Source organism: Octopus sinensis, linkage group LG2, assembly GCF_006345805.1.
Source record: "Octopus sinensis linkage group LG2, ASM634580v1, whole genome shotgun sequence".
NCBI classification, from domain to species: domain Eukaryota; kingdom Metazoa; phylum Mollusca; class Cephalopoda; order Octopoda; family Octopodidae; genus Octopus; species Octopus sinensis.
In genome coordinates, this window is record NC_042998.1 from 182,963,837 (window position 1) to 182,981,314 (window position 17,478).

General features: G+C 36.8%; 1 protein-coding gene across 16 annotated transcripts in view; it reads left to right on the forward strand.

Annotated features, from left to right (window-relative positions):
• LOC115228444 (calcium-activated potassium channel slowpoke) overlaps window positions 1-17,478 on the forward strand; it is a 334,128-nt gene that overhangs the window by 116,153 nt on the left and 200,497 nt on the right. For all 16 annotated transcript variants that reach the window (XR_004997920.1, XM_029799032.2, XM_036500503.1 and 13 more), the window contains exons 2-3: window positions 9,539-9,603; window positions 15,832-15,928. Coding sequence is in view for 15 of the 16 variants with exons in the window: in XM_029799032.2 (XP_029654892.1) it covers window positions 9,539-9,603; window positions 15,832-15,928 (162 nt within the window). In the remaining variant the exon portion in view is untranslated. The remainder of the gene's footprint in view (window positions 1-9,538; window positions 9,604-15,831; window positions 15,929-17,478) is intronic.

Here is a 17,478-nt window from a genome sequence, read left to right on the forward strand (position 1 = left end):
GCTCTGCTTGAGAAGACCCGGCAAGCTAACCGAGACCATAACTGTGGCCTATACCAGTGTTGTATAACCAACCCATTTAATAGTACCTTTCAATCATTGGACAATAAACTATGCTTGTGAAGACCTGTTAAGGCAAGTGAAATCGCTGTTGTGGTCGATGATAGTACCGCCTTATTGGCACCAGTGCCAGTGGAACGTTAAAAGCACCATTTGAGCATGATCATATCAGGGCCACTGACTGGCTCCCATACCAGTGACACATAAAAAACCACCATTCGAGCATGATTGTTGCCAGTGCCACCGGACTGGCCTCTGTGGAAAGTGGACATTAAACGATGATGATGATGATATATATTTCATGATTGTAGCAACAGTTTAGAAGCTTCTTTATTGGTTGATCCTGAGGCTATATGTGACTATACCCTGAAAGAGTAATTATAAGCGTTCAAAACATTTGTTGAGTATTATCTATGATAATATCGGACTTTGAGTGGTTATCGGTAGTTTGTTGTAATAATATGTAATATCTGGTAGAAATATATAAAAACTGAATGACTTATTGGTGAAAGATGCTGATGTTTGCCGAGGGGATTGGAATATAATAGGTGACATAAAAGCTTATTGTTGTTGTTCAGGGCCAAGTCAGCACTGATTAAGAGAAACAATGGTCAAAGGCTGCCACAAGGTCCAGTCCTTGTTAGTGTGGTGGCTTGCATTTAACAGTGAGCCTCAGAACTATTCCAGTGGAGTGCAAGCTTCTGATAGGGCCTCCCGTGCTAAACAAGTCAAAGAATAGAAACCAGATTAATACTAATTTCAAACTTTGGCACAAGGCTAGCAACTTCAGGGAAGTGGGGTAAGTCGATTGCATCAACCCCCAGTACTCAACTGGTACTTATTTTATCAATCCTGAAAGGATGAAAGGCTAAGTCAACCTCAGTGGAATTTGAATTCAAATGTAAAGATGGATGAAATGCCACTAAGAATTTCACCTGGTGTGCTAATGATTCTGCCAACTTGCTGCCATCGATTCCAGATTAATATTGACCACCTCTTCCCAAAAGTAAAAATGAGTTTGTGTAGGGCTAACACCCCTACATAGAAAAAAGCAGAATTTTAGAAGCATTGAGACAATTCTAACCAGCAAGATCTTGGAGAGAAAGGCCTTCTCTTAGGTTTAGCCCAGAGCCGAGATCAGTGGAGAAAAGATGTCAACAGCCTATGCCTCATAAGTAGTAAAGGGCTTAAGTAATGATCAAAGACATTCCAGCCATGAACATGCCATTTATTTTTTTACTACCTGCTGTGTTCTTCCATGTTTTTAAGATAGTAAAGTGTGATTTGATGGATATTTATCTGTTTTAGATAAGACAGCTATGTAGAAGTTGCCTTGTAGGCTTGTAATAGTGTAGTCTAGCATTGGTTACAGAAGGCAACACAGAGAATTAAACCAATGAACCATATCATCAATTACTGAGATGCTTAATTGTTCTAAACCAGTCTGATACCATAACAAGAAAACCACTCAATTAGAAGATATGAAATAGTATTAAGAATTCATTGATACTGACACTATATTTTCTCTTCCAATTTTCTTCATAAGTTTAGATGTGTGTGACCGGGAAATAAAATATCTCCACCTACACAAAACAAGTAAGCAACTTCAAAACAAAAGTATTATACCATCAAAAGTCTGAAAGGACTTCATACTAACATAGAAAGCAGTTACAAATGTGAACATAGGGACAAAATCTTGAAAACCTCTTTTGTTGATACCTTGAAATAGCTCAAATTGCTCAAATGTAAATAATGATATAGTGGTGCATCACAGATGTGTTATATTCTTTGATCAGGATATTGATCCAATCATTTATAGATCTATCTACACTGTTCCAATTACCATATTCTCCAATTATTTTTGTGTATATGTCCAACTCAAGCAAGCATGTAAAAACAGTTGTAAAATTAATGATAATGATAATGGTGACAACAGCAACAACTACTGTGTGAGTATGTGTGTGTGTTTGTGTGATTAAATCCATAACATATGTTACACTGGTACTGAACAGATACCAGTAATACTGAGTAGACATGAAATAAATAGATTTCTTTTTATTAAATGAACAACCATTTGAGCTCAAAAATGGGAGCCAGCAGCTCAGTCACTGATTTAATACACAATAATTGAGGAAGAAAGTAACTGTAGGTTGTTTGTGCACACTTAACTTTAAAAAAGTCACTGAGATGATCCGATCACACCTTTGAGAAGTTTTCCTTTATTTTGATAGCCAAATACAGAAAGACCCAGCCCAGTGTGAGGGTCTTCACATAATGTATGAAGTGAGATTGTGCAGGCAAGATAGCATTGGTTTCCCATACAAAGACATATTTTATATTGCAGTGAAAGGATAACTTAAACTCTTGATGGACTATAGCATATCTCATCACCATCGTCGTCATCATCATCGTCATCATCATCATTTAATATCCATGTTCTATGTTGGCATAAGTTGGATGGTTTGACAGGATCTGACTGCATTGTGCTCTACTGTCTTCTTTGGCATGGTTTCTATAGCTGGATGATCTTCCTAATGCCAACCATGTTCTAAGTGATTTCTTTTCATACCACCAGCACTTGTAGTGAGGTTGCCAAAGAACTTGTAGCGAGGTTACCTCAATATCCAGTCCTAGTTTCAGTGTGATGGCTTGCATGTATCAGTGACTCTAACAGCTATTCCAATGGAGCACAAGCTTCTGGTAGGGCCTCCCATGCTAGACAAGTCAAAGAATAGAACCAAATTGATATTGATTTCAAACTTTGGTACAAGGCCAGCAACTTCAGGGCAGTGTGATACATCAATTGCATCAAAGTACTTAACTGGTACTTATTCTATCAACCCGAAAAAGATGAAACGCAGTGTCTAGCTCAGCTGAATTTGAACTCAGAACATGAAGATGGGCAAAATATCACTAAACATTTCACCATGAAATGCTTAATGACAAGACCAAGAACCCTGACAGAGCTAGTTTTATGCTAAGAGATGACAGATTAAAGTATGAGGCAGGGTGGAGAGGCAGAACAAAATAGATCTCTTGCTGTAAAGGTACTACAAGGCTGCACACATTTTAGAAAAGGTAATCAAGTAGGAAATGGGAAGAGATAAAAATAGTGGTGATGAGGTGTCTGTGGATCCTAAAGGTACAGGGTGAGCTGAGATGAATGAGGGCAGAAGAACCAGGAATGTGGGCAAGCAGAGGCTGCAAGAGTGTATGGAAGAGTGAGAGATGAAGAATAGGTAAAGGGGGGACCAATATAATGCCAGTGTTGAGAGATGATAAGCAGGAGTGTAGGGAAAAATAGAGTTTGGGTGCAGCTGGGGACTGAATGTTGAGAATGGTGGATAAAGGGTGAATAAATGGTGGATAAATAATGTAATGAAAATGATACAGTAGACAAGAGAAGATTGAGAGAGAGAGAGAGATGATAATGAGCTTGATGTCTTTGAAATGCAGAACTTCAAATGCCTTTCCATTGGCACCATACAAATACCAAAATGCAATTTAGTTGATGTTAAACTTCTTTTTTCTCTTATAAAAAAAAAAATTTGGTTTGCACTTTGACACTCAAACACACATACATGTACTCATATGCGCACACACATGTACACGTGTGTACATACATGCATTTTTGTTTTTACTTTTACTGGTTCCAGCTAGTGGGCTAGGTTCATACTGGAGCACCATGATATTGTAATCTGGATTGCAATGATATTGTAATCTGGATTAATATTAAATGATATTGTAATCTGGATTGTGCTTGGCATTTAGTGAAAGAGAAAGTTGATGGCACAATGAACATGCATAACTAATATCAATTTCACGAACCTTTTAAGTATCATCATCATCATCGTTTAACGTCCGCTTTCCATGCTAGCATGGGTTGGACGTATGACTGAGGGCTGGCGAACCAGACGGCTGCACCAGGCTTCAATCTTGATCTGGTAGAGTTTCTACAGCTGGATGCCCTTCCTAACGCCAACCACTCCGAGAGTGTAGTGGGTGCTTTTACATGCCACCGGCATGGGGCCAGACAGGTGGCACTGGCAATGACCTCACTCGAATCTTTTACACATGCCACCGGCATGGGTGCCAGTAAGGCGATGCTGGTAATGATCACGCTAGAACGGTGCCTTTTACGTGAAGAAATAATAGAATTTTTGAAAAAAACAATTGTGTGTGTGTGTGTGTGTTTGAACCATCAAAGTACATAGTGTATGTATAGATAAATAAGTAGGTAATTAATACAAAGACCACAAAGGAAACATTGTTATATTTCGGAGTAGTTTTTTTTTTTTCTTACCAAATAAACACACATACTATATATTAATTCTTCACTTGTTTATTATTGTTCTTATTTTATCTTATGTCCATTGTCTGGAAATCTTTCATCACACACCTGTGATTTCCAGACAATGGACATAAGATAAAATAAGAACAATAATAAACAAGTGAAGAATTAATATATAGTATGTGTGTTTATTTGGTAAGAAAAAAAAGTGACTATCCTGAAATATAACAATATTTGTTTCAACACACAATTTCACATCAGGAATCTTGCAAAACAAATTCATAAATGTAAGCATATGAGAAATAGATTTTCTGAAATGCTTGGAAGGCTCTCTAGAAGTTGTTGATAGCCTCTGTTACTTAGGTAATCTAATTAGCAGTTAAGGTTGGTGGTTTAAAAGTATAGTAGCCAGAGTAAGAACAGAATAGAAAAAGTTCAAGGATATTTAATGTTTGCATGTATAAACAACAGACAAAGAGCTCAGAGGAAAACTGCATAAAATAGGAATCAGATGTAATGTACAAGAGAGAAGACCATGGTTGTATAGGCTTATGATGTACATGGAAGGTGACAACTATATAAGGTGCAGGGCATTAAAAGTTGTTGGAGCTTGTGGAAGAGGGAAACCTAAGAAACTATGGGATGAAGTAGTGAAAACTGATTTCTGGATGCTGTGCCTCACAGAGGAGAGGATAAAGTACTGATATAATGGGCAGTTATCTATCCATGTAAGTATGGTGAAACAAGCATTGAAAACATTTAACAATGTTTAAAAATGTGATATGTTTCTTTATTACCCACAAGGGGCTAAACATAGAGGGGACAAACAAGGACAGACAAACGAATTAAGTTGATTACACCAACCCCAGTGCGTAACTGGTACTTAATTTATCGACTCCAAAAGGATGAAAGGCAAAGTCAACCTCGGCGGAATTTGAACTCAGAACGTAACGACAGACAAAATACGGCTACGCATTTCGCCCAGCGTGCTAACGTTTCTGCCAGCTCACCACCTTTAAATGTGATAATGATAGAGACCGGGATGCATCAACTTTTAAGTCGCTCACCCAATATTTCCTGTTATTGCCCAATCTGCTACTTCCCCTTCTTTCATAACCTCCCATCTCCCTGTCACTCATCTCTCTCTCTCTCTCTCTCTCTCTCTCTCTCTCTCTCTCTCTCTCTCTCTCTCCTTCACAACATTCTCTTCTATCCATTGCACTATGCTGCTGGTATAACTAAGGATACCAGTAGACCTCTCCTATTTACTCAACCATACTGCCTGTGTAACTAGAGAGAGCATTGGTTCTGTCCAACTCAGTTTGAGAAATGCTATCAAATTTATCTACATTCAATTTCCCTACCTTATCATCTTATCATCCTGCCTCTCTTGGTTACCATGAGGCTTATGTTTATTGGATTTGTTTGTACACAATTCACACACAAATATTGTAAAAAGGAAAAGTACTCTCAATACATATGATGCTAACTCTATAACTCAGATTTGCCATTACTAAAAGTTTCACAGATGCAAAGAACATCTGTTCATTTAAACATTTTAATACTAGGTGAGACAGTCACATTTTAGTACTGTGAGTCACAGTTTCTAAATAAGGCTAATTATCAGATCCTCATTTACCATTCAGTAAACCACCTAATTTTAAATTAATAAATTAATAGTGCCTTATACAGCAATTTTTTTATTGTTACTTATCCATAGGTCGGCCTTGATCCAGAAGACTTATGTTTAATGACTTTCCAGTCAAGACCATAATTAATTCATGTTAGTATGTTTGTTATTTAGACATCTATTTTTCTCCTATCTGCATTTGTATACACAAGGTAACTTTTAGCCACTATTTTATCTATGGACAGAAAATAGGCACAGGAGTGGTTGTGTGGTAAGTAGCTAGCTAACCAACCACATGGTTCCGGTGCCTTGTGAGTGGATTTGGTAGACGGAAACTGAAAGAAGCCTGTCGTATATATGCATATATATATATATGTATGTGTGTGTGTGTGTTTGTGTCTGTGTTTGTCCCCCCAGCATTGCTTGACAACCGATGCGGGTGTGTTTACGTCCCCATCACTTAGCAGTTTGGCAAAAGAGACCGATAGAATAAGTACTGGGCTTACAAAGAATAAGTCCCGGGGTCGATTTGCTCGACTAAAGGCGGTGCTCCAGCATGGCTGCAGTCAAATGACTGAAACAAGTAAAAGAGTAAAAGAGTAAGTGATCTGTGCTAAAAGTTTAATAACACCTAAAAGTAGTCAGATCATCCCTTTTACTGATCATAAAGAGACAAACCTGTGGTTTAACTTTTTTCCCTTTTTTTTTTTTTCATGGAAAAGTTCTCTCAAATGTTTATTTGTAATACAGGTTTTAGCTCACTATGCCATCTTGGATGATCGATATCTACCACTGTTCATAAAAGAAGCCTAATATTTTTCAATGGTATTCTGATCTGCTTGTAATGTTTTGTTTCTTTGTTCTTTTGTTTGATACAACTTGTGTCAAAGCAAGTACTCATTTGGCGACTATTTAGCTGAGAATATTATGTGCTTGAGTCTGTTGCATTGTAGTTTATGATTTACAAGATTGCTATACATATTAAAACATCTAAAGATTATTTTAAAACATAATTAAACAAAAGATATGATGGATCAATGTAGATATTGATTTGAGTGATGTGTTCTGGGATTCATTAACGGTGGCTATTTAATTAGAGTGGTGTTAGGTGAACAGTACAACTTAGATCTGTCAGGAACAACTACAGAAGTCATAATAATAATTTCTTTATAGGAGGTTGAAAATGAAGTTTTGTGACATTTATCTTCTCCCTCAATGACATTAGCAGCAAAAGTGAAGTGATTTAGATGTATTTGGCAATCAAGACTACATCATGGAGTAGATATACCAGGAACTTTACTTCAACTTAGTAGTAAAGGTGAAATAATGTATAAACATAATATAACACAATGTTGCTGTTGTTATTTATTTAACCCCAGGTTATCCTTCATCCAGAAAATCTATAATTAAAGTTTCGTTTTGGGATTTGGTTTGCAAGATTCTTTATATGAGTTCGTGTGTTGAAGCATATTCTGTTGTGTCTGGGGAGAGTCATTCTCTTTTAGTACCTTATTATTTAACACACTCACCAGTAAAATTTCCACTTATTTCGTCTTTTTATTTTCAAAAAATTTTCGTTGTGTCTTGCAACCTTTTCAATAGTCTTGACTCTGTCCATTATTGTAAATAACGCAGTGTAAATAACGGACAGAGTCAAGACTATTGAAAAGGTTGCATGACGCAACAAAAATTTTAGGAAAATAAAAAGACAAAATAAGTGGAAATTTTACTGGCGAGTGTATTAAATAATAAGGTACTAAAAGAGAACAACTCTCCCCAGACACAACAGACTATAATTAAAGACTTCCCAGCTATACAGCCCCATTTTTTCTTCAGTCATAGTGTATCCAAGACTACATCATCTAATATGTTCTTTCATTTTTTTTTGCTTACTGAATATGATTTGAAGACTTGGTTGCTTTTGATAACAACTGAGCCGCCATGTAGAGGCTCTCTAGTAATTTTTGGTTACAGATTTTGTGGTGTTTATGCCAGTCCATGGGTGCAGCCTTTGCTGGGTGGTTAAAAAGGCTTTCACAACCTTGAGGTCTTGAGTTCAATCCTATTGTGTAGCATCTTGGACAAGTGTCTTTGTCACACAAAATATGATAACTGAGCATGGCTGTTTGGACTCTGGTGATTTGGCATAGCCGAGTGATGCAACGCACGCACACACACATACAATGTGCTCACAGATATGTATACATACATAGAGAGAGAAGGGGGAGAGAGAGAGCGACATTACAATTTATTCATTGAACAATATTGACATGAATACTTTCCCTCTTCTCATACAATAAAGAGAAATATGCTCACACACTCACACACACACAAAGACACACACACACACTCACACATACACACATACATACACCCACAAAATGAAAGAAGCATTAATTTTTTACCATTCAGATTATTCTGTCAGATGTACTTCTTGTTTATTCAAATTAATTTGAATTAATCATGAATTGTCTTGCAGCTTCAAGATTTTGATGGTGTAACTGTTTAGTTTTAGAATGTCATTATAGGCGCAGGAGTGGCTGTGTGGTAAGTAGCTTGCTTACCAACCACATGGTTCCGGGTTCAGTCCCACTGTGTGGCACCTTGGGCAAGTGTCTTCTGCTATAGCCTCGGGCCGACCAAAGCCTTGTGAGTGGATTTGGTAGACAGAAACTGAAAGAAGCCCATTGTATATATGTATGTGTGTGTATATGTTTGTGTGTCTGCATTTGTCCCCCCAACATCGCTTGACAACCGATGCTGGTGTGTTTACGTCCCTGTAACTTAGCGGTTCGGCAAAAGAGACTGATAGAATAAGTACTAGGCTTACAAAGAATAAGTTGTGGGGTCGATTTGCTCAACTAAAGGCGGTGCTCCAGTATGGCCACAGTCACTTGAAATGAATGAAAGCCATGACTGCATTTTTTTATTACTTGTTTTCTAGATTGTTTGTGATGTAAATCATCATCATCATCTACTTGACACCTGGTGTGTTCAGTACTTTATAGCATATGACTATGACTTCTTATTCACTGTCCTTTAATCAGAGACACCTACCTTTTCAAGGTTCAACACCAGTGGAATCATTTTGAAACAACACCTTTTTACTCTTTTTTTGTCTTTCTTTCCTTTTTTCTATTATTAACCATCCAGTTTTCCACAATACCATTATTTGAATGGAGTGGCCAGTGTCGTGGGTTGGGGATGGTGTTCTTCTTTTACAGTTGCTTGTCTTTTCTTGCTAATTACTCAATAATAATGTCCAGCTTGATTTGAGTACAATGAGGCAATGTGTACTGTCCAGTACACACATCACACCCTGTATTAAAATTTGGACTCTAGGCTATAGAATCATTTGTTCAGCATGTTTAATACAAGCCTTAAATCTTGATATTACAATTTGTATCTTGACCTGTACTTCACTATAATACTTTAGTCTAACTTTATTGTCCAAGTATTACTTCTCATATTTCAAATTAATTCCTAATCATTAATTCTTCAGCTCAATAGCAATGACATATGTCTGTAAACTAATGCATCTTTTACTTTCTCTTCTGCAGGTTGGTTTGGTGTTTCTGCTCAGTATTGCATCATTAATCATCTATTTCATAGATGCATCAGATGGGTAAGTTAAACTATACATGTTTATTATACTCTGTCTCTCTCTTCTCTCTCTCCCTCCTCTCTCATTCCTTTCTCTTCCCCTTACTCCCATCTCTCTCTCCCTTTTCTATTTCTAGCTTCTCTCTCCTCCTCTTTCAACCATTTCAATAATCTGTTGTGTCTGGGGAGAGTCATTTTCTTTTCGTGCCTTATAATGTAACACACTTACCGGTAAAATTTCCACTTATTTCTTATTTTTATTTTCCTAAAATTTTCGTTGCATCTTCCAACATTTTCAATAGTCTTGAAATTTTACCAGTGAGTGTGTTACATTATAAGGCACAAAAAGAAAATGACTCTCCCCGGACACAACAGAATATGCTTCAACACACGAACTCATATAAAGAATCTTGCAAACCAAATCCAAAAACGAAGCATTTCAATAATGTTTGTATAAATTAGTGTGGTTAGAAGATGTTTTAAAATTATTATCTATGCTAATCCAAAATGGGACAAAATTAAAACAAATAGCTAACCACTTTAGGGGATTTCCTGAACTGGATGGGGTTAACATAACTGAGAATCAATTTCAATTGCTTTTGGCAATGATGAAAACTTATGGAAATTTTTTTTACAGTGTCATTTTATGGAGATTGTATTGATCTAAGCATTTAGAAGTAAGTTATAAGAAATGCTGCATAATAATCAAGAGGAGGGATAAGTAGATAGTATTAACCCATTTGTGACCATATTTCTAATAAAATACTCTGTCTAGTTATTGATATAAAGCACTATCTGAATCGTGGATGATGCCAGCGCCGCCTCGACTGGCGTCCGTGTCGGTGGCACGTAAAAAGCACCATCCGAATCGTGGCCGAAGCCAGTGCCGCCCCGTCTGGCTTCCGTGTAGGTGGCACGTAAAGTGCACCAATCCGACCGTGGCCGATGCCAGCCTCGCCTGGCACCAGTGCAGGTGGCACGTAAAAAGCACCCACTACACTCACGGAGTGGTTGGCGTTAGGAAGGGCATCCAGCTGTAGAAACATTGCCAGATAAGACTGGAGCCTGGTGCAGCTTTCTGGCTTCCCAGATCCCCGGTCGAACCGTCCAACCCATGCTAGCATGGAGAACGGACGTTAAACGATGATGATGATGATGATGACTGCCAGATGAATCAACAAATGAACTTTTACATAGTAGCAGTCATGTTTATAATACAATAACTCTGAGCACCTTTTCAAACTCCACCTGTCTAACACCCGTCGGCATTTTTACAAAGTCAGGAAACAGCACAGCTCCCATGACTTTCGGAAACATTTTTTCACGCTGAGAGTTGCTGAAGTATGGAACAAACTGCTGGCATCAGTTGTTAGTTGTCGGAGCACTGCATCCTTCAAAACTTCCATGCTTCCTGAGATTCACCAACACTGCACTTGATTTTCTCCCCTCCATACACACACAAGCACGTATCTGACTCATGCATTGTTCACTTTCCAGACATTTGTACATTACTGCATATACTTTATATGCACTTTTTGACAAGTTATGGTGCACCTGAGCATTGTATACAATAATTTCATTATATTATATTATAAAACAGATAAATCAATCTAAATAATGCTTGTAAAAAAAAGGGAGACCTAGCTCTTATTTCACATCCTCAACAGAGGGTTTTGTGAAAGTGAGACAATAATCATGATGTATTCTCACATTAAGGAAGTGGTGAGTGGACTATAAAATAAACTGTATATCTTACTCTCCATAATACACATGCACACACACACACGCACGCACGCACGCACGCACGCACGCACGCACGCACGCACGCACACACACACACACACACACGATTATAGTTGCAATCAAAAACTAAGAGAAAAAGGTTGGAAAAGAGAATAATTTTTTCAGAATCATCGTTTAACGTCCATTCTCCATGCTAGCATGGGTTGGACGGTTTGACCGGGATCTGGGAAGCCAGAAGGCTGCACCAGGCTCCAGTCTGATCTGGCAGTGTTTCTACAGCTGGATGCCCTTCCTAACGCCAACCACTCCGTGAGTGTAGTGGGTGCTTTTTATGTGCGACCGGCACAGGTGCCAGAGGAGGCTGGCAAACGGCCATGATCAGTTGGTGCTTTTTACGTGACACTGACACAGACGCCAGTCAGGCAGCACTGACAATGGCCACGTTTAGACAGGCCACTTAACTACAATTTCCATTTGATTTTTATTTTGATGTCGGTGTTGACGTACTTGTTTCAATAAGTCTCCTCAAGAACAGCAGATCACTCTACAATCCAAGGTTAGCACAGCATGCCAGCATGCAAAACAGACAGTGAATGATGATGATGAGGATCAAAGTAGAAAAACAGAAGAAAATACCACAAAGCAATTTTCTAACATTCTAATGATTCTGTTAATTGATGTCTTTTAAACATTTGAATTACAATCCTTTCTACTCTAGACTTAAACTTGGGGATGGGGAGAAGGGGCTAGTAAGTTACATCAACGCCAGTACTCAATTGGTACTTGCTTCATCTACCCCAAAATTATGAAAAACAAAGTTGACTTCAGTGGCATTTGAACTCAGGACATAAAAACTGACAAAATGCCAGTAAGCATCTTACCAGTGTGCTAACAACTCTGCCAGCTCACCTCCTTATGAACAGTTGAATTATAATAGAAACTTAATTTAAGTAGAAATATTTTAAATGCAGGGTTTGTATCAGAAAATTAGAGGCAAGTGGTAAAAGGGATTAAATTAAGTAAGTAAAGCAGTGGTTCATTGTTGAAACCCTAGAAGGGACTGGCAACCACAGCTCATCGATTTGTTTGAGATTGGGAAATTACAGCTCACCAGTTTATTTGGGGTGGGGGTCACAGTTGGAGTAAGTCTGTTATACTGTCAAAGCAGAAGGGTCTTTTGACTGCTGTTATTGTTATCTTTGAATAATTTTACTCATCTATCCTAGGACAGATTTTAGAACATGGGGTTTTCATTTTAAGGTTTAATTTATGTAATCCTTTTTTTTTTAATGATAAAACAATATTTGCTGAAGGAAATTTGGTTACTACTTTCACCATCATCATCATCGTTTAACGTCCGCTTTCCCTGCTAGCATGGGTTGGACGAATGACTGAGGGCTGGCAAACCATATGGCTGCACCAGGCTTCAATCTTCATCTGGCAGAGTTTCTACAGCTGGATGCCCTTCATAACGCCAACCACTCCAAGAGTGTAGTGGATGCTTTTACATGCCACCGGCATGGGGCCAGTCAGGCGGTACTGGTAATGACCTCGCTCGAATCTTTTACACATGCCACCGGCACAGGTGCCAGTAAGGCGATGTTGGTAATGATCACACTCGAATGGTATCTTTTACGTGCCACCGAACATTATATTAGTTTCAAATTTTGATGCAAGGTCAGTAACTTCAGGAGAGAGGGTAAGTCAATTACATTGACCCCTAGTAGTTAGCTGGTACTTATTTTATCAACCCAGAAAGGATGAAAGATAAAGTCAATCTTGGCAGAATTTCAACTCAGAACATAAAGACAAATGAACCTTTGAACATTATATTGAACTACTGTATAGAAAGTTCATTTGTTGGCTCATATTTTGAGAACAGATCTGAATACAAACATAACTGTCAGTAGTGGCTATGCTGTGTAATATTTGTAGTGTCAATCACTATTCTTTTCAGTGTCTATTGTTTTACAGTGCAAATCTCTCCTAGTTAGATATAACCTTAAACAATAACACTGGTTTTCAGACTAGTGTAATTGTAAATACAGCTACAAACACACACATGTATACATATAGATGACAAGCTTCAGCAAATTTACACAGATATAGAAAGACAATATGCTGCACAAATTGTCTTGAGAGAACAAACTTTCCTGACTGTCTCTGTATGTCTGAGTGTACACAAGCATGTTAAATATGGTTGTATATAACTATATTGCATTTAGTGTTGCTTAGTACATCTCCAATTAATTAATTCCAGCCTGACAAAGCTTTCCACACGTCAGCAAATGTACTGTTTGCTATTCTGACATAAGACTGACCAGCTTTTAATGGCCATGAGCAACAACTTGGTAGACATAGATGAAATGTAATGATGCAGAAATGCGTGCATCCTATAGTCTGGTGACCTCATTCGTAGCCTAGTAGTGTGTTTACACCCATATTGTCTATTAGGAGAATTTCTTCAGTCAAGACAACTTGTGCAGGTCCAAGTTGTACATATTAGATATGACTGTACATAACTATATTTCATTCAATGTTGCTTAGTGTGCCTAATTTGTGTGTGTAAGCATGTGTAGTTTACTCGTTTACTTGTTTCAGTCATTTGACTGCGGCCATGCTAGAGCACCGCCTTTAGTCGAGCAAATCAACCCCAGGATTTATTCTTTGTAAGCCTAGTACTTATTCTATCAGTCTTTTTTGCCAAACCACTAAGTTACGGGGACGTAAACACACCACCATCAGTTGTCAAGCGATGTTGGGTGACTAACACAGACACACAAACATATACACACACATACATATATACATATATACGACGGGCTTCTTTCAGTTTTCGTCTACCAAATCCACTCACAAGGCTTTGGTCGGCCCGAGGCTATAGTAGAAAACACTTTCCCAAAGTGTCACGCAGTGGGACTGAACCCGGAATCATGTGGTTGGTAAGCAGGCTACTTACCACACAGCCACTGTGCTATAAATGCAATAGTAAGAAACACTTGTGTAAGATGCCATCAAATTGTCTAAACTGAATCAAATTCAGAACTATGTAATTGCAAAGCAAACTTAACCACACAACTGTTCCTGCACTTTTTTTCTTCTTTTTTTCTTTTTTTTTTTTTCACATATCAAAATAAACTAGATTTAACCTCTTCTCTTTACACACATCAATATCAATAATTCGCATAAGGGAAACAGTTATTTAGATCTTGGAATTGTGTTTCTATGTCAGTGACATCATGTAACAATTTAATCTTCCCATTTCTATTCTTGATATTATCTCGTTAATTCATACACCGACTACACGCAGATATATTGTAGAATGCTTGGAAAGTGGCTGGCAAGAACAAGTGGTGAGCCCCTAAAAATATATCAAATTTTATTGGCTCTATATTATTGTTCTGACTATGGTTAGATTTAAGTAATTGCAAGATGATGATAATTATATTCCATTTCAAAATATGACATGCTTTATCATCAGTACAATCATCATTTGTGTTTCAAACAGATATGAAGCTTGATTAGAAGAAATATATATAAAACTAGGAAGAAAAATTGAAATACTTTTTCTTTAATTTTTATGTAATTAAATAAATTTCTAGTTCAGCATATTCTTTGTAGACCAATTATTTTATTTCTTTTTCTTCATCATCATTGTCATCATCATCACCACAACCACTATCACTGCTTTATCATCCATTTTACTATGATGGCATGTAAATAATAGGAACATATTCCAATACTACTTATATGTTTTTGTGGTTAAAGAACATTGTTTTGCTGCTGCTTGGCTCCAGGTTTCATCCCATCCCATGGCATGGGACCTTGGGCAAGTGTCCTACCATAGCTTTGGGTTTAATAATATACTCTGAGTGAAATTTGATGGGCAAAAAATTGTGCACAAAGAGATACATTTTATATACATTGGTAACAAAAACAGATAAACCTGTGCTTTCAAATACAAATACGATTTGGTAGTTTTTCCACCTGTCATGCACAGACACTCTTGTTGCTCTCAATGTTGTTGCTTTCACCAAGCATGGAACAGTGACTGGTATATTCAGATCTCATAAGCAACAGCACTATTGTTTACAAAATACTACATAAAATAATCAAATAAATATAATGGATGTAACCCTCTTACAGTATTGTTTCATAAATTTTAATTCTATGTCATTTTATCTAAGAAGCTAATGTTTTTTTCTCTTTGATCAAACCACTTCCTTACAAATTTTCATTAGCTTTACTGCATTATGAATACCTCCCACTGTTAACTCACAGTTCTTTTATCACTCATAAAATTAATGAATGCTACACACTACGTCCATACTAACAAGGTCATCTCATCCACATGCATTAAGCTAATGCTTTTGATGACCAGCTTCTTTCTTAACTCACTTGTATTCAGTTATCTTTTTTATAAATTAATATTACACATCTAATGGATGATATACAATATTGATTTTATTTCCTTTCTATCATGTATCTTTTTCTATTTTCTTTCCAGACAAGATGTTGAATCCTGCAGACCCTGGGCACTGAGTACAACTCAACAAGTTGATTTAGCATTCAATGTGTTTTTTATGATATATTTTTTTATTCGGGTTGGTATAACAAAAGATTTCTCAAATTTGTTTTTTATTTTATAGAAAAAAGAAAAAACATATACTAAAATAAAGATTATATTGGATCCAAAAAGTAAATATTAACTGAAAAAAACTTTTATTTTTTCCTAGAATAAAATCCATATTTTTACAAAGATATTCTGACAATGATATGAATATGGAGAAAATGAATTAGTAACAATGATATATCTTTGTTGAAAAACCAGGAAATATAAATTCATGTTATTTTTTTATAGATTTTTATTCCATACAAATTTTATTTCGTAAAAGTAATATTGAAATAGCAAAGCAAATAAGATATAAGCTTACAGGCTCATTACTTAGTATTTCATATCTTCAAGTACACACGTATGTTTGGATAGATGCAAACTTGATTTTACATGCCTTGATTGTTAGAAGGAATTCTTTTAACTTGCTTCAGTCATTGGATTACAACCATGCTGGGCTACCATCCTGGAGGGTTTACTGTAACAAATTGATCCCAGTATTTATTCTTTTTTAAATTTGATGCTTATTCTGTTTGTTCCTTTTGCTGAACTGTTAAGTCAAAGGGACACAAACAAACACCAGCTGTTAAATTGTGTGGAGACTAAGATTAAAACATGCACACACACACACACACACACACACACACACACACGTGTGTATATTTGTGTGTATGTATGTATATATGTGTGTGTGTGTGTGCATGACTGTGTGTATGTACATATATGTATTATGCATGTGTGTGTATTAGGGTGGAATGTTTTTTTGATTTCATGATGGAACTTATTTATGAGCTATAAAATACAGCTTTCATTGCATCTTCTTTGGGGAAGTTTTTAATGAATGTGATGGAATTACTTTAAAATACAACTTCATCATGTTCTTTTTATGTGACTTCATCCTCAGCCTCCACAACGAGTGATGGGAGTGTACTGTAATTTACATCTACATGAAAAATTTTCTGAATTTGATAGATTACAATATTTACAATATTTTTACATATTCTGAAGCATTTCTGGATGCAGAAGATGAAGTCACAGAAAACAAAAAAAAAACATGTTGAAGTCATACTTTAGAGTAATTTCATTACAGTAATTTAAAAGCTACCTGAAGAAGATGGCAATAAAAACTGTATTTTATAGCTAATAAGTAAGTATTAGAACATCTTGTAAGGTGGCAAGCTGGCAGAATCATTAGCAGCATTTTGTCCATCTTTAGATTTAGTTCAAATTCTGCTGAGGTTGACTTTGCCTATCCTCTTTTTGGGTGTTAATAAAATAAGTGCCTGTTGAGTTGGTGTAATCACCTCTGAAATTGCTGGCCTTGTGCCAAAATTAATCCATTTTAGAACATCATAAGGCAGCAAGCTGGCAGAATCATTAGTATTATTTTATTCTTTTACTTGTTTCAGTCAATTGACTGTGGCCATGCTGGAGCACTACCTTAAAGGGTTTTTAATAAAAGAAATCAACCCCAGAACTTATTCTTTGTAAGCCTAATACTTATTTTATCTGTCTCTTTTGCCAAACCGCTACATTACAGGG